Here is a 25,289-nt window from a genome sequence, read left to right as displayed (position 1 = left end):
TTTTTTTGCACCATTCATTTTTGCACAGATTCATATTTCATTCTCTGGTTCACCAGTTATATACTAGAAGTTCTTTGTACAAGGATTGTCTCTTTCTCTGCCCTTGAAACAACTGGGACTAAGCTGAAGGTTTAGCAGGTACTAAAAAACAACTGTTTAATGTATACTAAACCAGAATATTTCAGGAGATAGTACATGTTCCAGGTGTCCAACTCTGCTCAGCACTGCTCCTCCACTGCTGTTGTTTTTGGTGTTTCTGGTTTCAGCTACTCTGCCTAACGCCTTTTCATCTCAGGGGGGAAGCCAAACATATCTAGCCAAGCCAGCGAGTTTTCTGGTGGATTCTCAAAGGAGTCTGTTTCCTAAGGTGAACAGTCACACCTAAATTTACTTTTTTTTTTTTCAAGTCAGACTTTATTTTCAAGTTTTCTTCTTTGTGAAGTTCACCTCCAATTCATGTACATCAAGAAACACGTCTCATATTGTGAACAAACTCCTCAAGGGGAAACTTTTCCCAGTGAATTAAAATGTGGAAGTGTTTCAACATTAGTTAATGTGTTCCTTTGGTTGTGTTTGTGCGATTTTTAGTGTTAACACTGGTGAATCTAGAAAGACTTCAAAAATTCGAACTTTATAAGGGGTTGTATTTAAGGTGCTGCCTGAAACGAAATGGGCCATGTGGGAGATATGGATTGGATAAACGGTGGAAAAAACACTGAGAACAAAGATATTATTTTCCCCAACCAATCCCCATCCTGGGACTCTTGCTTGACTATAATTTTTAGGCTCCTTTTAGAGGACCCAGAAAAACCACAAAACCCATCACCACCCACGCAGCCATCAGTCTGTCAAGACCGAAACCCAGCCATAGAGCCAGAAGCTCAGCTCTCAGAGGCAGAGCTGGGTAAGAGCTTAGTTCCCTAGCAACCAGCACACAAGAGTTCCTAATAAAATGGATTACATGCTGCTGATGAATCCAAGTGAATATCATATTGACCCAACAAAGGAGTTAATTTGTACTTCCTGCCACCCTGTGCAGACAGGCTGAGAATTCTTTTTATCTGCAATCTCTCCTGGCATTCTCCTTGGAGTGTCATGGTAAAAAACAGGGTACTCCATTGGGGTCAATGTAGATATTTCAACTTCCTATTGCCTCTACAAAAGAAAAAGTTCTCATAACAGGAAGTAGAGGTCTATTCTCCCATCTATTGCTTTCCCGATGCAATTCAGATCGACTAAAATGTCACCCCCCAAAGAGTTATTCCATGGTGCCCTCGCAAACAAGGACAAGTAGTCTGGACATTCCTACTCCAAAACCACGACCTGCCATTTTATTTACATCGTGCTCTCCTGGAAGTTTGGGTTGTATCATCAATCTTCTCCTGGGCGTTCAGACAAAATGTGCTTTCTGGAAGCACAGTAACAGAGTCTGAATCTAGGCTCTGCCACTACCAGTCGAGGAACCTCTCTTTAGGATAACAAACTTACCTAATAGGGTTGATGTGAAGATTAAATGAATTAATGCATGTGAAATGCTTGAAATTGCACCTGGCAACTAATAAGTACCGTGTACATTTTTGTTAGTACTGTTGAACTGAGGATGATCCTGAACTGGACGGTGATGACGAGCCCGGTGGACGACTCCCCACCGACAGGTCCTCGCTCTCTCCTTTTTCAGATCACAAGAGCAGCCTCCAAAGACAAACCACCAAGGGTCAGTTTTACCTAAGATGCTCTTCATTGGAACCAGTAACCTCCTCCTCCACTCTGGGGAGTCAGTCCTAATATGTGAGTCCCTCGGTGAATGAAAGGGGACAAAGGGTCCAGTAGGAATTCTGAGCAATCTTGTGGATGAACAAAAGCATTCAGAGGAGCCAGGGAGGGTCACTGTTTCTGTGACATCTTGTGTTGGACCTGGTTCAAGCTTTGGGTTGGGCAGTAAGAAGATGCACTACCTGACTCCTAGGGAAATGGAAGCAAAGATGTGCCACTAGATGTGTGTCTCACATTAACCAGTCACTGTCATAAATTTAGGAATAGAATCTGGGTCAGGTAAGGGAATAGGTAATACATATTTTCTCTTTATGAAGTCAGTATGCAAAGGAGTCAATCTCCCAAAAATGATTTCTCAATTATTTGGCCAACTGATCAGAATAGGTCATTTCAGGGAAATGGAAACATGGCAAACTTCTCAGTCCTGCTAGGGGGCAATATCCATAAAGAATACTGAAACCGTTAACTGGATAAGACAGAAGCTAAAGTTCATTGTGCCTGCCACGTACTAGAAACTACTGGGCTCTAATGAGACAATTATAATACCTCCTGGTAGAGCTTCTGATAGAGGATCACTGGTCACTGAAAGTGTGTTTGAATTTGGTACACTGATATAGAATGCAAGCCTGGCGAACATAAAGGCTTTGATAAGGTTAGGAGCATTTCATGAGCTGAGCTCTAAAAAAGGAACACTAAACAGAAGAACCACTCAATCATTTTATCACTGCTCTTACTCCCACATTAGCAACAGATAAGTCTGTAGTGGTCCCAGGTACAGTTTCCATTGAGTTGCCTTTTCCCAGATCATTAGAATCGAATTCTGGGGGGACTTTATAGATCATGTAGTCTGAATGACCCTGTATAGGTCCTCCCCCATGTTTATTATGAGTGAGGAAATCAATGCCTGCAGAAATGCCCCAGAGTAAGCATCAGTGGCAGATGGGAGAGCTAGAATCTGGGTTTCTTGACTCACGATGCCCTTTTCACTAGATTGTGCAGAAGCGTCAACAAAACATTCCATGTGACTTTTCCTGTGGAAAAACAACATCAGTCCACCACCAAAATTCACCTTGAACCTAAAAACAGACACACTAAAAAGAAGTAAATCCTGAAATCCAATAGATGGTATTGGAGGAAGAAGGAAGGTCTTACGTCAGCCCATTAGGAAACCGGCTTTGTCTGGTGACAGTTAGATAACTTGGACCTCTCGTTTTAGATTTCCAGAGGAAACTTTTTCTTTAAACTGGGTCAATATGTACCCATTGGACTGTGGGCAAATGACACCTTTGTAGTGTATGGGTAATGGAGGGTGAGTGGTACCACTCTAAACTCTTGCTTCTAATCAGTTCAGGGCTAGGTAATTGACATTTTCTACAGTATTATATGGAAACCTATGCCTTCTTCACAAGCAAGCCAGCTTTTCCAGATGCTCAAGGAAAACTGAATGGTCCATGTCAAGTCTTCCTTTAGAAGCTCTTTCCCACTGCCTCTGGACACCTATGCTTCAAAATAACCTCCTCACCTGCATCTCTGCTTTTCATTTACCCCTTTAATCCATGCTACACAGAGCTGCCAGGCTGTGCTTTCCAAGGTACCACTTTCTATATCTTCAAGGAGTCCTTCTTTACTTCCATAATAAATTCAAACTCCTTTCCTGGCATTGTAAGAACTCCACCACTTGGTCAGATCTCCTTATAAAGTTGTCTTTCTCACAGCTTCCCAATGTATACCTGCTATTCTAGGCTCATTAACCTCCCTAAACTCATATCCATTCCTGCAAATCTCCTCCCTTCCTGAAGCTCGCATGCGCTGCTCCTCACCCTCCGTCCAGCCTCTCCCCTTCCCAGAGTACAATTCTCACTCATGCAGGTCCACAGGGGCCCCTTTCCCCGCGGGAGGCAAGGAGGGATAATAGAGGTGTGAATCCCAGTTCTGTCACTTAACTGTGTGACCCTGAGCAAGTAGCTATGCCTCCCTGAGCCTCAGTTTCTTCATCTCTTTAAAGAAACAGCAACAATACCGACATCTGGGAATTGCTTTCGATTTATGAAATTAGCTCTTAACCGCCCTGCATACGGCTTACATAGGTGTTCAATCTACTTTCTCACATATTGCCTCCATTCTAAGTTACCATTTTATGTCTATTCTATCATCTCTCCTTGAACATAAGAAAATAAGAGTCCCTCTCCCGATGGCACCTAAAAAGGTACTGGCACAGAGCTGCAGGGGCCCATGTCTAACTTGCTTGGCGAGGAAACAGTATCATAGCCCAGTGGTGATCTCTCTAATGCAGATCTGTCAGCAGCTGGGGGAAAACCTTCCTCTCAGTGAGTCAAAGTGGTCCAAGTAGATGCTTGTAGGTGTTGCTTTCTACAGGCAACAGGCACTTCCATCAGCAATGCAACAGAAGTAAAGGCATCCTCTCACTGAATACGAAAAGTTTAAATCTTGAATCTGCTTTCAAACTTCAATCTTTATCCAATCTCAGGAATGTACCCATTTTAATAATGGAAGGACAACTGTTATAGAAACCTTCAAGAAATGGTGCTTACACACATCAATCAAATTATATATATATATATGGACAGGTAAAAAATTATCAAGACTCACCCCAAAGACTACAGAATTCACACAGGTTGAAACTTTTTTTTTCCAAAGTGAAATCCATCCTTCAAATGAGGCCTTACTTGGGATGCTAATACAGGGAGCAGTTGAAAGCGGGGCTGCTCTGGACAGAGCAGAAGAAGAGGTGTGAAGCCTGCCACCACAACACCACAAAAGTCTGCAAGTTCACATGTGTGTGCACACTCCCACATACATGCACACACGCATACACGCACACACATTTGCAGCACCTGAGGCACCACCATGGAACCTAATTTGAAAACCACAGCTTTAGAGGACTAGCAAAGAGTTTAGGACAACGGGAAAATATATACCTTTGCGGTAAAAAAAAAAGTCTACTAGATGAATATCTGTATGTATTATGTCAAAGGAACTTAAATCTTTAGTTCTACCACAGTCAATAAATCTAAAAATTGTAGTCAAGTTTACTAGCGAGAGAGAAGTATAAATACGGAACCAGATTGGTTGCATAACAGTAAACGGCATATGGGACAATCCTGGTTCACACACTGCTAATCCCCACCCACAGAAAGCCAACATTTATCAGGGGTCTGCAACCCCCAAACATGGCATTTCTCTGCAAGGGGCCCTCAGATATTGCATAACCTTAAATATAATTTGCTGAAGAATATTTAGTGACAAGGGAAAGAGCCTTCATCATTAGGTAAAAAAGTTTACCGCAGAATATGATACCAATTGACAAACATACATGCATGAACAGATAAACATTTAAAAAAGAACGAACTGGGAATGCTAATAGGGGTCATTTGAATTGTTTTTATTTTCTTTTGTCCTTTTATGAATTCTTCAGATTTTCTACATTTAACAAATATTCTTTATGATAGGAAATCAAATATTTTTAAAAGACACAAGGTCAATCAATGGTTCGTGGCAGAGAACAAAGCAATGAGTTTGGGGCACTAGAGAGAGAGCAGCACTCTTCACACTGTGGTGCAAAACATGTTCTCAAGAGACTGCAAGTTTCACAAGGAAGGACACCTACCTACCTTACTACATCGCTAGCATGAGCCCAGCACACAGTAGGTGCTCAATAAATGATGGCTGAGTGGACAAATGTAAAGTCTCGTCCTGCCTCAGTCCATTTTGGAAAGAATTCCTGCACCCTTATCCCCTTTCTCCTTGCCTTCCTCTCCTGCACTTTCAGAAAACAGAAATGGTTCTGGAAACAGCCTGACAGACCCCATTCATTGCTCTCGCTGTCCTGAGGGCCATTCATTACTTTACCTCAATCTTATAGAGTTCAAATAAAATACAGCTGTCTTCTTTGGGCCCTTTCTCATGTTTGCAACAGCAAATGGGTGGTGAGAAGGATTTTGGAGGTGAGAATTTATGAGGCAGAGAACTGAGTGGCGGGAGGAGACAGAATGACACGGTATGGGCAGCAGGACAGCTAGGAAACCCTGACTCCAAACCAGGTTCAGCTCCAAACAAGTGGTAAGAGCTCGCTGGGCCTCAGTTCCTTCATCTGTAAAAGGGAGTGGTCATGCTTATCTCTCAGAGGTAGCAGGAGGAACATTTGGGGTTGCAGACATAGGTGAAAGCATTTTGAAAAGCAATTGTCCTATTCAAATGCCAGGTTTGGGCAAACAGTTTCCACGAGGTGGCTGCATTGTGAATTAAAAGCCAACATACATTCCTCTCTGCTGTCAGGGCCTACGAACATAATAAACTCTATACCCTTTTGTTTCACCACATGGGTTGAACTATTATGCTTCGAGACTGGGGTCAAGTCTTTCTTCTCCATGAAGCCTTTCTCATCTATGAATACAACTGTCTCCTTTCTCAGAAGGCCTCTTGATGCACAGACCCCCTCCCCCTCAACTTCCACCCCTCCACAGGCCTCTCCAATCACCCTCTTCAAGAGAACAGAGCTTATCCCCCCGCTACTTGAACAGAAGGTTCTAGTCTAAAAGCCCTGCAGCAGTGTGTAGAGGGCAGGCCCTCACTAAATACGAGTTGACTGGCTGGTTCAAAGAGATGGCCTTGCTGACCAGGCCAAGAGGGACCTTAGCAGCAAGATGATGGAGTGTGCCAGAGTCTGGTTCACTCTGATGACTGATTCTGCCAACACTGGGCCTGTCACCTCCACCGCGGACCTTGTTTCACTGAAATCTCTTAAAAATTATTGAGGTTATCTCCATTTGAAATCTTTTATTCACAAGCATATTGATTTCCAGGTAGCTGCCTGGGCTACACAACAACACTTACTATCAACATCTCCATTCACTCTTGTGAAGCCCTTAACAAATTTGGTCAAAACCCACCTTCTTTGAAGTCATGATGCCCCAGACAATAAGGTCTAGCAAGAGAGAGACCCGCCTTTCATTCTGTTGCTTTCTCAGCTCTTTTAGATATAATCTGGCATAGTCATCTCTTGAAAAACACTCTAGCAATGGCCTCATTTATTCACTCTGTTTTTGCTTTGTTGTTTGCTGTTCTTCAGAGTTAACCATCAAAATAAACATCAGAGCTCCTTGAAACTACTGTTTCCCCCCTACATTGTTAATGTCCCTTCTTAGCAGTTCTCCCCATCCTCACAGAGATCATTAAAACTCAATCAGAAAATGTCATCAGATGCTTTTTAAAGGATTTTTCCACTGTTTCCCCCAGGGCAGTGCGGGAAATTGTCCAAGGGAGATTCTCTTGGAGCTCACCCTCTGTTTCCTTCACAGCAACTTGAGGACCAGTAAAGCCCTCCAGGAACTGCCTTCCCAGGCCTGGCAGGAAATGCCAGAGGGTGGGGGTGGGTAGAGACTAACATTTTTTCAGAGGAAAAATCACGGATGAAACTGCCCATGACAGGTTTTGTGGGATCGAGTCGGATGGTTCACAATGGGGTTCACAAATTCAGACACACAGATAGAATCTGAGACTGCTGACAATTTTATTTCCTGGGATACAAAAATAATAAAACAAAAAGAAAACGAGAACAAAACCCAAACTGAAACAAACAAAAAAATAACCAAGCACCCAGTGGCTCTCCTGTGCCTAATAGTCTGTAGATGAATGGGAACCCAGGAGAGGCGATTCCTGGTCACTCCTGCCCCTGAACCCTGCCTTTGCCCAAGCCCAGGACACTTAGAGCCTAGCAGGGTGCCTCGGCTCCCTGATGCCAGCTCACAGCATTTGCTCACAGCCCTTGCTGCCAATCATCTGATCCTGCAGATGTAACAACTCTCTTTATTTTCCAAATATTCTCTCTTTTCACCTCTCCTTTCTTGCTGTTTTTTTCTGCCATTATCAATTCCATGGAAGAGGCAGGGCGCACAGAATGGGTTGGGAGTTCTAACAGCTTGAAAAATAATAATGAAAATAAGATTTGGGAATAAGTTCTAGGTTTTTTTTTTTTTTAAAGAGAGAGGGAGGAAAGGAAGGAAAGACAGAGAAGGAAGGAAGGGAGGAAGAAAGGGAAACATTTTTAAACATTTTCTTGCTTTATTATATTTTGTTTGTCCGTTTGTTTTTCACATGGGCTGGGGCCGGGAATCGAACCGGGGTCCTCCGGCACGGCAGGCAAGCACTCTTGCCCGCTGAGCCACCGCGGCCCGCCAAGTTCTAGGTTTTACCAGCCATCAATTAGGCCTTATCCTCTATCAAAAGCTACGCATGCTTTAAGGTCCAACTGAGGTTCCAATTCTCCAAGAAAGCTTTCCCGACTGCCTTCTGCAGAGTTTCAACTATACCACCTCAGTGTTCCCACCAGGAGAGCTGCCAGGATGTACACTATTACTCTTTGCATGCCTCTCTCCATGAGTTCATGGGGTGATTACTCCATCACCCCCATGAGATCAGATACGGTATATTTTTAGCATTGCAGGCCTAGAATCTGGCACAGAGTTTAGCATGTAGGAGATGCTTAATAAATACCTGTACAGCCATTGAATGAGTCTGTTAATTAAAAATAACGATAGGCAATACCTTTTCTCTAACCAAGAAACAATATATATATATTTCATATATATATATTAAATAATACTGACTATAATTTATCCATTTAAAAGTCAACCGGCCATTTTAAGTATGGAAATTTTAGTTTCTCATCCACATCAAGAAACAGTATAACTTCTATAATTCCATATGGCTACGTTGGTCTTGATGCACATTATGCCTTTCTAAAATAAGAATTACATCCAGGGACTTTTCAGTTGTAAGAGGGAGGGCGTAGGGCAGAATCAGGCTACTCTCTCTTGGCTGGAAGAGGAAATCCCTCATCCCCTTTTCCATACTTTACGTTTTAACAGTTAATTAAATACAGTTCTGTAGCTCTTTCTAGTTGCTTCAGGTTTCTCTAGAATCCCAAAGAGCACACAGCATAGGGGGAACCCAAGCCAAACACACTGGCTTGAACTGAATTGAAAGTAAAGTTGTCCTAATTTCCTGGCTCCCTGCTCCTTCTCACCGGCACTTGAAAGCTGGCGCCGTTTCATTTGCTTTCTTCCTCCCGGATCCTGAGGGGAGAGAGCAGAGTGCAGGAGCTAGGGGTTGGCGGGCTTGGTATAGAAGAGTCCAGATCACTCTGGAACAGTAATTTGGCCTTTCAGTTGGGTGAAATGACCAGACCCGCCCCTGCCCTCACGGTGGACGCCAGGAGGGCTTCACAGTGGCCTCCACGGGGCCCCACACCGAGCCCGGCGCCCGCACACACGGACCGCTCACCCCGCCGGGCGACCTGTGGCCATGCACGAGCTTTCGGGGCGCTCTCAAGGGAATATCCCACAGAGACACCCCTTTCTTCCTACACACTAAGAAACTGAGGTTCACCCCAAAGTAATTACACCCGACACCATGACCGCTGCTTTGCGTGCCATCGTCAAACAAGAACAAAAGAAACCTTAATAGGATTGCAAGCAGGTTTTCGGGTTCCTCGTGCATGTCTTAGAGTCGGGGTTGAAACCAGGTCGGAGGTGAATGAGAGGAAACTTCTCTCTCCTCAGGAAAGGTGAAACTAAAGCAGGGCCGAGCTGTGACTGCCAAACCCAGCTCCCCTTCCCACCCAAATCCTAGCAAATCCTCCCACTCTGCAGAGCCTCAGTGGGCCCCTCTCCCTTCCAGACCCCTCCTCTGAGTCCTCTTGCCCTGAATGCCCCCACCCAGAGACTAACCAGGCCGGGCTGTTTGCTGCTCTCTGTTGGCTCGTGAGGTTAGCATAATCTTCCACGCCCCAATTCTGTAAGCCCCTCCGTTTGGGAGTCATCTTCCTCCTCACTGATCACACCCAGGGCCCACCTCACACTCGGGCAAGGAAAGTTATAAAAAATTTTAAAACCTTGACTACTTGCTATTATAGAAAAAGTCACATTAGAAAAAATTAATTAGGGGTTAATAAAACGATTGTTCATAGGATCCCTTTCATTTGCAAACTAACGAATGTATGAATTATATCTACAAAACAATAATCATATCTACAAAATAATACTCTACAAAGCACAGAGGCGATGACTGTCGACAGTGAAGACATGTTCCCACTCCCTCCTTCATTCACCAAGAGGGCCAGGAAAGTGGACCCCCAATGGTGGCTTCCCAAGACCCCCAGGGACAGAGGCTCCAGGAGGCCTTCCCCACTAGGCTGGGCCCTTCCTAGGAAGCTGGACCTCTTGGCAAGGTGTCCAGGAACAGAGAGGATGGCTGCCTGCCCAGGAACCCACCTTGGACAACAGGGAGATGCTGCCTGCTTGGGGGCAAGGGGTCCTTCCCTCACACGGGGCCACTGTGCTGGGGTGGGCACAAGAGAGTGACAGGGTGACAACAGAGCTGGGCCACTGGGTCGGGAGTCCCAGAGACCAGAAGCCAGACCCGTGTCTGCCAATACGAGTGTCTGTGGGCAAAACGCTTTACTTCTCCGAGACTCGGTTTTCCTACTGGTGAAAAAAATAAGTCGAAGAGATGAATTCTTACAAATGCCTAACACTCGGACTCTGATTGTGGACGCCTTCTGCACATGAGGCCCTGTGGCAGGCACCATGCATGAAAAAGACCCAGGGGACGCACTTCTCATTAATTTAGAGTTTTGCTCTAGTGAAGGAGAGAAGAAAGCTGACCTCATCATCGGGCCTGTTATCACATTGGACTCTGAGTGTGTCCATATACATAACACACATGCATGAACCCATAAAATTAGGCATTACATAACAAACACCAAAAACAAGCATAGCTGAAAAGTCCTGCACTTCTTCAGAAAAGGGGTAGATTCTTATTAAACGGAGATCTCTAAGACAAAGGAATACACTTTTGTCTTGAAGGACAAGCAGAATGATTTCAGAACAAATTTCTTATTCCCTTGAGAAATCAGAGGGATAGGGTTTCTCGATGTGGAACAGATATTATGGTGTGGTGGGAGTGGGGAAGCTTGGGATCAAATAAGTTGGGAAATAAAAGACTAAATAAAATCAATCACCCCTCCCCCCACCCCTGCAGGGCTCCCTGGGGACTTTAAATGTGTGTTGAGAACCTCTGAGAGGTCAAGACTGCAAACTCCTGCAATTAGGAGCAATAGCGTCCTTCATTCTTACAGCTTCTCAAGTGAATTGGGTTCTGAGAAACCGCCTGTGGGACCTGCTATAGCAGAGACATTGCCAACTCCTCAAAGATAGGGATTGGGGCTCACTCACCACAGAGTCTCCAGCACCTGGCAGGGGGCCGGGCACACGGGAAGGGTTCAAACGAATGACTGTTGAGTGCTAAGTGGAAGAACTGGCATTCACAGCACACGGGGGCAAGAGGGTGCTAAGGAGCAAGGGATCGCCATGCCCTACACCGCTGGACTCCAGGCGGGCACTTTTCAAGAATCCAAGGTTCACAAATCAGTAAGGCATCCTAAAAGGTTTATATTTTCTCCCCAGAAAGGATGACTAAAGTAAGAGCTTCATGATGAGCATTGGCATTTCTCTTCTTTACTAACAAGAAGTAACAAATTAGTTATGCTACTCATAGGGCCGACTCCGTGATGTAGTTATCTCTGTCTCTTTACTGCCACCTTCTGGCTCCTGGGCATCTACATGGTCAATTAAAAATCTGTATTTCACTAGGACATTTTAAACATTCTTTCACATCCTTTACCTCACATGACGTTAGACAAGTTAGAAGCAGTAGGGTTGTCCATACTCGTTTTCATTTGACCTGAAGGCAATACAGAAGTTAAGTAATTTGCCCAGTGCTACAGAGCTAGGAGCAGAGCAAGGATTAACCACGCCTGTTGGTTTTTCCAACGAGCAAACACTGGGTTTAGCCATTTGGCTCTGTCCAGCCACGGTTGCAAAGAGTTCTATGGCTCCCTCCTCCCTTCACAAGCATAACCTTGAGTGGAAAATTCCATGCCCTTAAAATAGAGGATGCTGTTCAAATACGCACTGAGCTTTTCAAGGGTAAATTCCATTCTACTTTACAAGGTCTCTGAGGGAAAAATGCAGAGTATCTATAATTGACGTTTTCTCTGATAGTCAAGATACCACAATGTCCTGCAGAGTTATCCAAGATGGTGGTTAGCTGGCTTCTTCCTGAACTTACCTTGGTCTGGAAGCAGCAATACAGTTGGGTTAGGTATGGGTGTTTCCGCGCCAGAGCCAAAATCCTCTTCTCTGTCATTGTGCAGTCCACGTCATCATCCTGAAGGATGACATCCTTCTTTAAAACCTTCACGGCGTACACTTCGTCTTTACCCTTGAGTTCCGCTAACATGACCTGCAATCAACCCAAATTGTCCCCATCAATCTATTCGTGCATGGAACCAAGAGAAGAAATGCAAGTGAACAGCAGACACCTTGAAAACGAATTCCTTTTTTTCTTTTTTTATTTAAAATGTTATAGCAGCATTAAAAATATTTAAGCAGCTGCCATTTGAATACAGCTACCACTGTCCTTAATTTAGCACCGTGCCCAGAAAATGAAGAGAGAAGTTCAGTGCATATCATCTGAGCATCTACATTTTCATACTCACACACAGTACAGGAAATATACTAAAGTTTTTTTAATTGAACAAAATTTCTTAACCTTTTTTTCTACATGTTCTCCATCATTATCATGGTGGATACTTAAAGTAAATGTGCTACAGTTTAACAATTTTCTTCCTGCTAAACACTTAAAAGGTAAATCTGTACATTAAGTATTATATAAGTAAATTACATTGAGTATTTTTGCAGCTACAATTTTTTTTCTTTCCTTTGGATCACATTCTTCAGATAGGAATTCTCAGACTGTATCATAGGATAATATTTTTTTAAAAAATGTTTTTTTTATCAGTTTTTCATGCACATTTCCTAAGTGTTTCAAAATATACTCTGCCACCAGCAATGCAGGAGTGTTGTAGTTTCATGGAAATTTACTAATGTGGGGTGTTTCAACTTAAAAAGATATTCTGATCACTTTATACATGTGAAATATTACCTCAATGCTCCTTTAACTTGCAATGAAACTTTTAAAAATATTTGTTTTCTAATTGTATTTCTTGTTTGAATTATTCATCTGTCTCCTTTGCATATTTACCTACTGTTTTATAATATTATTCCCTTACTAATTTCTATGAGCTTGGTACAAAGATATTAACCCTTTATTAGCTGTAAATACTTTCCTAAGACTGCTTTATGCTTTTCTGTTTGTTTGTTTTGTGATTGCACAGAATCATCCATCTTTATATACTTGAGTTTGTCCTTGTTTTCCTTTATGATTTTTTCATTAGCTTTTTTTTTTTTTTTTTTTTTTGGCGTGGGCAGGCACCAGGAATCGAACCTGGGTCTCGGCATGGCAGGCGAGAACTCTGCCCGCTGAGCCATCGTCACACCAATCTCTTCATTAGCTTTAAAGCTGGGAAATTGATTCCTTCTCCAAAGCACCAAAAAGAGTTCTATTTTCTTAAAGTTTTCCAATCTTTTGATATTTTTATACTTGTTCTCCTATAAATGTCACAAGTCTTTTTTCTAATAACTAACTCCTAAGTACAGTATTCCAATGCAAGTTGTCAAAATGAAAAGCTACAACTCGGCAACGTAACAGGGGAATTCACGAGACGGTCCATCACCCACAGAGAACACAAACCCTTTAAAACTGGCTCAAACTTTGGCTGCAATTTTTCCTAAGAAACAGCCTAATTGCTCCAGAGACATCAAAGTTCCCATCCTGCCTACACCATATGGAAACCTGGAAACTCTGAGTCTGCTTGTTTCCTTTGAATCTTGCTCAAAATTTTACCAAGTCCTGCTCGGGGCCGAGCTCTCATCCCCAGGTGGGGTCTATCTCTAAAGAATGTGGCCGTTTCAGCCCTTGCCACCTAAGCGAACTCGTTACCTTCCTGGCATGGAGTGCTCAGGATGAGAGAGGGACAGTGGGACGGCTGGGGACCTGCCCTGTCTCCTGAGGGGGTCACAAAGTCATTCCCTTCGGAGAGGAGTGGAACGGGTCTGCCGGGGCATGTTGCTGGCTGACCGGCAGGGCTGCTGCTTCCAAGCTCCGGGCTGCCCGAGGGCATTGCACCCCGGGAGCTGCCAGCGCCAGGCGCCTGGCCTGCAGCCCTGGGAGATCTCAGAAAGACGACTCCCATCACCTACCAGGCCTGGCTTGAGAAGAACAAGGTGAGAATCAAAAGTCTCAGCTAAAAATGAAGCTTCCTCCATTTTCTTTCTCAAATGAACAGGGATGGTTTTCCCATCTCTCCAGGCCCTCCAATGGCTGGCGGATCACCATCGCAGCTTCCCTAGGCACACTCAACCTGCACCCCACAGCACTCGGTTCCCCTAATTGGCTGGTAATGGTGAATGGCATCAAGGGCAAAGAACCCAAACCCAGACACGAGATGACTACTCTCATTTGCTTGTCATACGCAGAGGACAAATAAAACATTTGTAAGTGCCGGAGAAGGCAGGTAAATAATTTCCAAAGCCATAAATGCTTTGAATCCTAAGTTCACTGAGGACCCAGATTCTCAAGATCATTTTTTGAGTCTTCATAATGGTATAAAATTAGATCTTCAGCTCTCTCTCCAAAGAAGAGAAGAAATACACTGTCACTACTATTGATTATTGAATGCCAAGCACACTTTTCAAAGTGTCTTCTTGCCTACTATCTCACTTGCTTCCTTTTTGAACAAATGAGGGAAACTGAATCCTAAGGAGGTTACATGACTGTACTCAAGTGCCAGGGCTAATTAGCAGCAGACCAGGACTATCATCTGCTTGGTTACAGGTCATTGCCACTCAACACTGAAGCAAAACTTAACAAGAGCAGGTTGAAATGCTCACAGCTCAGACTCAGAGAAAACAAATGAGGCAATGCCGGCGGGCAGAGAAAACCAGCGCCTCTCCCAGGGCGTGCCACCCACCTTGCCAAAGCTGCCTTTGCCCAGCACCTTGATGAAGTTGAACTCGTCCAGGCCCAAGCGCTTGGTCTGGCCCTGCCGGACCTCCCCGTTCTCGCCAGGGCTCGCCTGCTCGCCGGTGGACGACGCTGCCCGGTGCTCCTCCCCTCGGTTGTCAAACGACAAGGCCTTCCGGATGTTGTTTTCAAGCTCTTTTATTTCTAGGACCAAGTGCAGCAAGACAGTGCATTAGTGCACACCTCATGGGCCCTTCCCATTAGCACCCAATACTCTGAATTCTCTCGGGAGCTCTTGGCTCCTCTCTCCTGTTCCTCGCAGCGACAGATTCAGTGCAGCCCCTATTTATTTGTTCCTTCATTGACTGGCTCAACACAACTTCATGGGCACCTAATGAACAGCAGGGCTGGGCCTACAAAGAGGAGGGGGACACAGTCTCTGCCACTGGGGAGTTCACCAGCCAGCAGACTCCTTCTGATGACGCTGGGATCCCGGACACCTCTCTGAAAAGCCACTGTGGCTACTAGCCTATTCCGTTATTCTAGTTGTCGGGCAAGAAACTGGGCCTTCTCTGGAACCTGCAGAGTCAGAAAGCCAACAAGTAGCCTTCTCATTCCCTTTGAAGATTGGGATAACCAGTAATGGAGAGCAGATATCACCATCATCATACAATTATTTCACCAACTGGGACTAGGAAAGCTTCACTCTCTAAAGGACCTTACTTGACCTCACCCATCTCAGGTGAGGTTATCTAACAAAATGAGCAATGGGGCGTATCGTGAACAAAAGAACTGCTTCCCAGGGTGACTTGCTGCAACTTTATCTCAGACACTGCAGGAATTCCTCAGCGCCATTTCACTATTTTGAGGTAGCCCCCTTCCCCGCCAGATGTGACTTGAATTACCAGGGGGTGATAAGGCTGGATAACCCTTTGACCTTTTCTATTTGAAGAAGCTTTCTCCTTAGCTATTCATTCACCAGTACACACTCTTCTCTGTGTAAAAAATGGGCATCTCAAGCATAATCCAATTTTAAAATATGCTCTCGTGAATAACTGGGATCGCAGGAAGGGAGCAGGGATTATCAACCCTTTGGAATCAGAATCACATGTTGCTTGACATAAAGAGATCATTGGCTTCTTTTTAGAAGGACTGAGGCCCATCAGAGTGCATTCAAGGAATCCAGAGACCTTTACTCTGGTTCTGAATTTGGAGCAGTGGGGAGGGGTGAGGGAAACAGCTTCTGGGACTACAGGGAACCTCCCCACTCCCCATCAATTAAGAAGTTATCAAACTATCACTTCCTTTTAACTTAGTAGAACTTTTCAGTCTCAGCATAGAGTGAAAGTCTCTCCAGGGCTGGTTATTAAGTGGATTTTGGAAGGCGGGACTTGGGTGTTTGGGGATACCCATGTTTGTAGATGTCCTTCCAGGTTTTCTTATAATGGAGGAAGGAGAGACAATGCCTTATGCCTGTTCTGCCTTGACTCCGTGTCTTGCTGAGAGGGCCTCACACCCAGGTGTGCACACATCACTGGCTCTTCATTGACTGGGGATGGATGGAGGATCTAAGAGGCACCGGAACCTGCCAAAGCCAGATGGCATGTTGGGCAGGAGCCAGGAAGAAGGTCAAGAATCCTTGGGCACCTCACTCTCACTGTGGGTCTCTTTACTGTATGATCCTGTATCCTTGAAGCTTCCAAAGGAGGTCTCGGCATTAAAAAAGGAAATGTGAGAACACCCACACTGGTGCAGGGTAATACCTGCTAGTCTGGAGGCCCCAGAGTCCTGCCAGATTTATGAATGGGTCAAACCTCTTTTGGAGCGAAGCAGAGCATAAAATGCAGACCACGACTTGGAGCAGAACAAAGAGGGACACAGACCAATGACTCCATGGCCTTAGACTGGCACATCAACACTGAAGCTGTTTCATTTACTCCTGGGTGAGAAGGGCAGAGTCCAAGCGCCCATTATCAGGGAGGGTCTGAAGTTACGGATTCTGACAGCGGGGTCCCTAAGCCAGGAGGGCACTGTCCCACCCCCCACCATCAACTTAGACCCTGAGCTTTTCAACTCTTCAGACTTTCACTTCCTGTCCTATAACATGGGGATAATAACGTGGCACCAACACAGAGTCGGTGTGAGCATCAAACTAGGAGAATGCACACAAGAGTGCTTTCAGAAAGTGAAAAAGGGCTATGGAAATTGAGCACATAATTTTGCTAATATGTTTATGTGATCCTTTCCAATGATGTTTGGTACAGGTACCCGAGTAAAAGGTTCTAAACATGTAAGCCCCTCCTCAACCTCAGCATTCTTGGATGCCTGTGGGATTTAGAGCCTTGTATTACTTTAAACATATTCTTAAGGGAAAGGAGACACTCTGAGCAGAGCTTTAGAAGGAGTCAGGCCCAGAGCTGGCTTCCTCGCCATTTCTTTCGGACTCTTCTCCCAACTCATCTGCTATCCCCAAGGCCAGGGTAGCTGTCCTCTCCCCCACTCCATGCCTCAGCTCATGACCTGATCTCAGGATTTGGGTGTGATGATTACAAGCAGGAGGGAATAGGGGTCAAACGCAAGTAATGGGCACTGATATGTCTAGGACCATATCCCTCTCTCTCCTGTATATTCAGAACACGGGGGAGGCAAGGGAAAAGAAAGGATCGTGACATCACATACCCTTTCTCTCTTACCCCGGCATGGAAGGAATTAAGACAGGCAGGGCTGTTTAGTGCCTAGCACTCATCAAATCCTCGTGGAGTGAAAGAGCAGTTATTAAATGAACAGAGAATGGAAGGCTAAGCCCTGCAGGGCTGTTGGCTGCCTCAGCTAATAAGCTCATTTCTGGGTGGAAAGGCCTGAAGCTGCTTTGTCCTTCCAATGACAGGGCTCAGAGGTTAGGGAGCAAATGTGAGTGTCTCACCCTGGTCACAAGGGGATGTGGGGGCTGACTTGGATCGGTCTTCCTCAGAGGGTGAGCTTCCAGAAGTAGGCTGCGGGGACTCGGCACCAGCAAGGAGCTACCAAGAGAGAGAGAGCAAAGGGAGAGAGGCATCAGAAAGGAGGGTTGTGAATTTCCCTGAAGTCAAAGCATCACGATACTACACCAAGAGCTGTAAGAATTCCTGGCGCACATCAGCCTTTGTTAAATCGATGTTCACAGTCTCAAGGTTTCATTTGCCAATTAAAGGGAAGAAAACAAGAGATTTAAGTGTGTTTGATACTGACCTTTGTAAGCAAAGCCTGACTTCACCTCCTTGATCGTGCCTCCCTCAGCCAATCCAAGCAATCCAAGTCACCTCATCCAAAGCAATATGACACTTATCTCTAACACCTGCCAGGCATTTATCCATTGTCACCTTTGGCTTTATATTATCAATAATATCTGTCTGTGTATATTGTGTGGGGCTCTCTGCTCAGGGGGACTACAGGTGCACTGATGGCGAGAACCCAGCTCGTATCTGGATCTGCTCCCTCCCCCACAGTGAATGGCAAAAAGTGATACTCTTAATGGGTGTCTAATAAATAATTTCACGTATATTGCTATTTGTTGGTGAATTTCAGCAGAACACCCCCTAAAGAAGCATATTTTCTAGCATAGATGCTGGTGGATCCATTTTAAGTCCCCATTAAAATCAGTGGTTTGGCCTAAGAGATCACAAGCATGTTTGCTCCTTTCTGTACAGAGCTACCAGCTGAGCAGAGGCCTTGTTTCTACATGACCGACTATTTGTTGGGAAAATGTAAGGAGAATCAAAGTCCCAGGAAGCCTGCCAGTCTTGCAAAGAAGCCCTTCCAGCTGCTGGCCAAGGCACTTCTCTCCCGTCCTCTCTTGCTAACTTGACTCACTACAGTTTCTCACTTTGTTCTTTCCAGCTTTTGCATCAGAAGCATCACAGCAACCAGTGTAACAGACTGAATCCTTTCGTCTTCTACTCTGTCCTTTCCTGAATTTCTCCACGTTGGGTTCCTACCACCATGTCCCCCCAGTTCCAAAAGAGACAGATGAAGTCTGGCTATTAGCATTATGGCCTGTGTAAATATGGAGGAGAGAAAAGGTATTGAGTTTCTTTTTTTAATGTTTCACAACAATTAAGAGAGGTTCTTTCTGCCTTAATTTACTTCTAGAAAAGAAAAGAGATGGTGTCTCTACCAAGGGCTCCAGAACTCATAAACACATCTGTCCAACATTGTTATCACATGGCATTTGCTAAGCAGCCTTGGCATGGACCCTTGGCCTTTTGGAGGGTGGCATGCTGCTTGCATGCCCAGCTCCTTGTGTCAACAGTGAAGTCCCATTTCTGCCACCAGCATTTACAGAGCTAAGAAGAGCAACCAGAGGCAAGTATCCCAGAGGTAAGCAGTGAGAAGATAATTTTTTCTCCAACCCGCACAAAACAACTTGGTTTCCTGGGAAGGTAGAGAAGAAGGAGAGGTTTAGGAAGATGAAAATAATTCAAACCTTCCCATTCGAAGGAAAAGGCACTTTGGAGAAAAGGCATGAGCAGCTTCTAAAAGGAGAAGATGCCTGGGAAATGAAGGATCCTTTAGAAGGTACTACAGGGTAAAATTCAGGGAAGATATTTAGGAGTCAAGATTGTAGAAGCATCTAGGGTCAGGCGGGCTTTTCTAGAAAAGAGCCTGATGTCTGACACTGCAGTGAGAGCCACTCCCCCCATACCCACCTGGATTCTTGCCCAGTAAACATGGTCTGATCTCATTATTTACTCTTTCTAAGGCTTCCTAGATCTTCTAGGCCAGGCATCACAGCTAAAGAACTTTCAAACAAAAATGCTATGGACGTCTTCAGGTTTATTTACAGCTGTGGGCCCTGACTTACCAAAGTAACATTTCAGCAAATGGATCTTCTCCTACTGACATTCAGAACAGAGACAGGGCTTTGGTCACCAAAGAAAGGCCCAGATGTTCCATGTCGTGGGACCTTAACAATATTCCTCGGGCAGCTGAGTGCTGGTACTGCGACAAATGTGTTTTAAAGGAATGTGGTTTCAGCTTTTCATCCATCTATCCCCACTACAGTGACACCAGGGGCGAAGGTCAGACACTGACATTGTTTTTATGCCAGTTTTGGAGGCAGACAAGTACATTTCCTCATCCAAAGTCATTGTGTCTTGCTTTGTTCTGTTTTTTTCTAGAGGGAATTTCAAAGTCTTCATCTCAAAGCCTATGTTTCTCTAACAAACATCATCCCTGAGGCTTGCCTTGTTCTCCTCCAACAGACACACACACTTTTGGAACTGTAGGAGACATGGCTGTTCCCTGCCTGGCTTCTTTTAACAACAGGAAATTGAAGTACACGCTGTTTCGAGTGAATGCCAGAAATCTTCTGGACCCAGGAACGCTAGAACCTTGTTCCCTAAGGAAGCCAGCGCAGAGACGCCGGCTCAGGAAGAGCTCCAGGGACGCCACCAAACAACCCATTACCTTTTTCCTCCTCTGGCCGCTGTTGGTGATTTTGTCTGGAGTGACGCCCAGGTCTGCCAGCACCCTGGCGATGCCTCTGGCGTCCACACCGCAGTTGGGGGCCACATTGGTTTCACAGCGGCGGTGAACATTCATCTTGCAGACTGTTAAGGAAACAGGGAGAGACTTCCAGATGCACACAGCCTAACACACTACCTTCCATCCCGACTGCAAAAGCAATATGTGCTCGTGTGATCATTCGGAAAGGGCAGAAAAACATCAGGAGAAAAAGAAACATTACCCTTCACCCCCTCACACAGAAATAAAATTACCCATCCAACCACCAGGTAGAGATGACCACTGCTGAGTTTCTAGTTACTTCCTCCTATATGTATACGTATATTACATATGGATAAATAAATACGTATCACATTGACATTTTCTTTCAGGGAGCAGAACGCAGATGACAGAGGCACTTGATTGATTAATCGGAAGAACATCCACCTGGATTCTGGACCCAGGCAGGTTGTGTGCACACAGCCCAGGCTATCATTCTCCTCCGGTGTGAGACATCACCCAGAGGGGAATGCCCAAGGCAGAGCTTGTCAAGGTACTCATCTGAAAATGAGCAGATTGAATGAGACCTCCAAGGCTCTTTTCAGATCTAAAATCCGACATCAAAGGAACAAAGGTCATGACTGAACATATTTGTTGTGCCCACATCACTTTTTAAATTTTGTTTAGCACATCAAAGGTGAACGTGGTGGTTCCTGGAACAAACCAGGTCCTGGATGACCTGGTCACTGGCCTGGAGGAGGGGCTGCACAGACCCCACCCCCACCCCCACCCCCACGGCTTGGAGACACCACCTGAAAAGCAGAGGGGGGTGCGGGAGGGGGGGGAGCTTTCTTTTTTTTTTTTTTTTAACTTTTTTTTATTAATTAAAAAAATTAACAAACAACACATTTAAATATCACTCCATTCTACATATACAATCAGTAATTCTTAATATCATCACATAGTTGCATATTCATCATTTCTTAGTACATTTGCATTGATTTAGAAAAAGAAATAAAAAGACAACAGAAAAAGAAATAAAATGATAATAGAGAAAAAAAAAGCTATACGTACCATACCCCTTTCCCCTCGCTTTCATTTACCACTATTTCAAACTGAATTTATTTTAACATTTGTTCCCCCTATTGTTTATTTTTATTCCATATGTTCTACTCTTCTGTTGATATAGTAGCTAAAAGGAGCATCAGACATAGGTTTTCACATTCGCAGAGTCTCATTGTGAAAGCTATATCATTGTTCATTCATCCTCAAGAAACATGGCTACTGGAACACAGCTCTACATTTTCAGGCAATTCCCTCCAGCCTCTCCACTACATCTTGAACAACAAGGTGATATCTACTTAATGCATAAGAATAACCTCCAGGATAACCTCTGGACTCTGGAATATCTCAGCCATTGACACTTTGTCTCATTTTATTCTGCCCCCTTTTGGTCGAGAAGTTTCTCTCAATCCCTTGATGTTAATTCTCAGCTCATTCTAGGGTTTTTCTCAGTCCTTTGATGCTGAGTCTCAGCTCATTCCAGGATCTTTGTCCCACATTGCCAGGAAGGTCCACACCCCTGGGAGTCATGTCCCATGCAGAGAGGGGGAGGGTGGTGAGACTGCTCATTATATTGGCTGGAGAGAGAGGCCACATCTGAGCAACGAAAGAGGCTCTCTTGGGGGTGACTCTTAGGCCTAAATTTTAAGTAGACTTGACCTATCCTTTGTGGGGTTAAGTTTCATGTGAACAACCCCCAAGACTGGGGGCTCAGCCTATAGCTTTGGTTGTCCACACTGCTTGTGAGAATATCAAGAATTCAACTTGGGGAAGTTGAATTATTGGGGGGGAGCTTTCTTAAACAACACAAACAAGAGAGTGTCATCACTGCCGGGAATGGCACTGACTGGAGTAACCGAGTTATTATTAAGGGCTGCTTGGAAATCCTCAGGCTCTAGATAAAACTGGCATCAGGCAGGGCATCGATGAGATTGCAGACTTGGGGAAACCATACTCTCTGCTCTAAATTCTCTGTCCTGCTCCCCTTAGCAACACTCAGTTCCCCTTACCTACTCCTGCCCGAAGACCCCATGAAAGCCATCTCTCTGCCTCTCTGTGAGGTGACAGAGAGGACAAGAATAAAAGGGGCAAATTAAAAGAGCCGGACAACGTATCTAGATAATTTAACCGCGGGCGCCCTCTGGTGTTAAAAAACCAGAACTGTCCGTTCTCGACAAAACCAATGCACTTGGATTGGCTGGTTCGCAATGCAAGTTAGAAAAGGTCTTCAAGGCTTTCTCTTTCTATTTTTTAAAACTCGATTATCTATTACCCTGGAAGAACTACGCAATTGTCTTAATAAATAAATAATATATGTGTCCTGACTGTCCATCAGGTATAACGGATGACAGGAGACAGTGGGCTCGAAGAAGCGTCTGGAAACGGGGAGGGCGGAACTGGCCGAGCAGGGGGAGCGCTGAGATAATTCAGGCCCCCACAGTGGGGACAGGGGCTCCTGGGCGCCGGTGGGCGACACAGGAGGCGACGAACAAGTGAAAGGACGCGGACGTGCCAGCTGGAGCAGGAGAAAGCGGAGGCGCGGGCACAGGCAGGGGCACCGACCGAGCCTGCCTTCGCGAGCCCGCCGAAGGTGCGCGGGGAGGAAACAGCAGCCTCGCCTGAGACGCCCTTAAGAGGGGCACCAGCTCCCCTTCGCTCCGCGTTTTCCCCACGCACTGCGGGGCACCTGCCGCCAGCCGGGTCGGCTCCCCGCTGACCTCCCCGTCCTGCCGCGGGGCGCATTCTCCTCGCTTCGGGAAGACTCTGTTTCCACTCCCTCACCCTTTCGGCAGCGCAGATTTAACCGGCGGCGGGGCAGGGAACTGGGGACGCTTCGGAAGCCAGTGGGTGGCCTGAGAACAGAGACAAAGCCACCCCTGGGGAGACACGCGGGTTTCTTTAAGATAAGGCATCAAACCCTGGAGCGTGGGCCCAGGCCACGCTGAACACAGAAACCACCACTGCCAAGAGGAGGTGTCCGCATGGGTAATGGCAGGTGGCAGCAGCAGGAGCGTGAAGGGGTGGCCAGGGGGGTCCCTGGGGGTCACGCTGGGGCGCCAAGTGATCACCTGAAGACAGACTGGGAAGCTTGAGCACACTGAAGCTCCCTCAGGGCTTTCCAGGGACTATCAGATGTCTGCTACCCACTACTCCTTAGACCAAAACCCCCAACTGGATTTTCCCTCAACCCTTCACGAAGGCACCTGCCACTGCAAGGACTAAGAATCAACAAGGAACAGTGCTGTGACATTTCAGTGCTGAGCACTGAGCTGCTTCCTTCTTCCCTGCTGCTGCACACCCAGGAGGTACCCCACTGCCACCCCCTGCTTTCCAGTTCTTCCCCTGCCCCCCTGCTCAGACTCGCCCCCTTCAAAAGCCTTTCCTGACCTCCCAGCTCCTGCTGGCCTCTCTTGCCCATAAATTTCTTACACTTATTTCTGACTCATTGCCTGAATCATTGTCTATTATAGAACTTTTTATGTTCAATGCCCAAATAGAGTACATGTTCTAGAAGGCTAAAGTAGCACTTTATTTCCAGGTTCCCTATGACGCCTTGCACAAACCAGGATGGCATGCATTGCAGTGCATTGTAACTCTAAGGAAAGTAGTGATACTTAGGCAGCAGAAATGGCAAGTCTCAGATAGAACCCAAAAGATAACAGGTAACAGAAAATCTAAACTCACCACGGTGTTTCGCTGAGCATGCAAAATTAAATGTCAGTGCAAAAGAAGGTAAAGCAGTCAGTTACCTTGGCTTGATTTAAAACAAACAAACACCACCAACAATAAAAAGACAAGGGTTTAAATTACTATAGAACTTTTATGGGCCTTTTCTCCATAAATATTCATACAGATACACAAAGATATATCTGAGGATTTTTTACAGCAGCATCAATTAAAGTAGTGAGAAGAGAAAATCATGTATATGTCCATCAATAGGGCAATCTTTAATCTACGGAACATCCACCTATGGAGTGTTAGGCAGCTATTATAAAGAATGAAGCAGACTTGCAGTACTGAGTTGGGAATAGTCCAAGATACATTGTGAAGAAGGAAAAGCAAGTGATAGAACAATGCATATGGGATTCAATTAAATATTTATTGGGCGCATACTGTTTGCCAGATCCTGTTCTACTTGTAGTGAAAAAACAGCAGAGAACAAAATGGACAACAAAAAGCCCGGCCAGTCATGGAGCATATATTCCGATGGAAAGAGAAGCAAACATACAAGTAATCTGGAATAGCAGAAGGTGACAGTGCTGTGGGGGAAAGGAACGCAGAGGAAGTGAAGTGGAACGTGAGAGATGAGAGTTCCAGTCTTAAAAAGGGGGGTCCAGGTGGGTCTCACCAAGAACACGATGACCACTGGGGTGTAGGGCAGTGGAGGCAGCTTCTAAGTGGTCCCAATGGCCCCGCCTCCTGGCACTCAAGTCCTCTGCAATCCCCTCCCATTGAGTATGGCTGGGCCTCATGACTCTCTAACAAACAGAGAGCCTCGAAAATGATGAGATTAGGTTACAAAGGGACGCCTGCAGCTTCTGTCTTGGGCATCCTGTCTTGCTCTCTTGCCCTCTCTCACTTGCTTGCAATGAAGGAGGCTGGCTGCCGTGTCGTGAGCTGGACTGTGGAGAGGCCACATATCAAGGAACTGGTACCTCCAGCCAAGAGCCAGCATGGACCCGAGGCCTGGGCAGGAGCCTCAGAATGAGCTTGAAAGGGGTCCTCTTCCCGACAAGCCTTCAGATGAGGCTGCGGCCCCTGCTGTCAGCCCACCTGCAACCTCATGAAAGAGCCTGAGCCAGAGGACGCAGCCATGCCATGTCCAGTTCTTGACTTTCAGAAGCTCTGAGATAAGGCTTGTTGTCTTAATCCACTAAATTTTGGGGTAACTTATTATGCAGCAAGAGATAACCAATATGGGGTGTGTGTGTGTGTGTGTGTGTAAGTAGCCATGCAGTAAATGTACACAAAAAGGTCTAAGAGGACTCACACAAATTGATAATAGCAGTTAAGCCTGGGGATAGAAG

At 45.4% G+C, this 25,289-nt stretch overlaps 1 protein-coding gene across 2 annotated transcripts in view; it reads right to left on the bottom strand.

The window, feature by feature from the left end:
• Positions 1-25,289, bottom strand: part of PRKCE (protein kinase C epsilon) — a 549,400-nt gene that overhangs the window by 181,504 nt on the left and 342,607 nt on the right. For both annotated transcript variants that reach the window (XR_013164248.1, XM_077134147.1), the window contains exons 7-10: positions 20,164-20,306; positions 17,642-17,738; positions 14,726-14,922; positions 11,923-12,096 (exon numbers count right to left, since the gene is read on the bottom strand). Coding sequence is in view for 1 of the 2 variants with exons in the window: in XM_077134147.1 (XP_076990262.1) it covers positions 11,923-12,096; positions 14,726-14,922; positions 17,642-17,738; positions 20,164-20,306 (611 nt within the window). In the remaining variant the exon portion in view is untranslated. The remainder of the gene's footprint in view (positions 1-11,922; positions 12,097-14,725; positions 14,923-17,641; positions 17,739-20,163; positions 20,307-25,289) is intronic.

Source organism: Tamandua tetradactyla, chromosome 17, assembly GCF_023851605.1.
Source record: "Tamandua tetradactyla isolate mTamTet1 chromosome 17, mTamTet1.pri, whole genome shotgun sequence".
In the NCBI taxonomy this organism is placed as follows: domain Eukaryota; kingdom Metazoa; phylum Chordata; class Mammalia; order Pilosa; family Myrmecophagidae; genus Tamandua; species Tamandua tetradactyla.
Note: the sequence above shows the minus strand (reverse complement) of the source record. Positions and strands in the feature narration are given on the sequence as shown.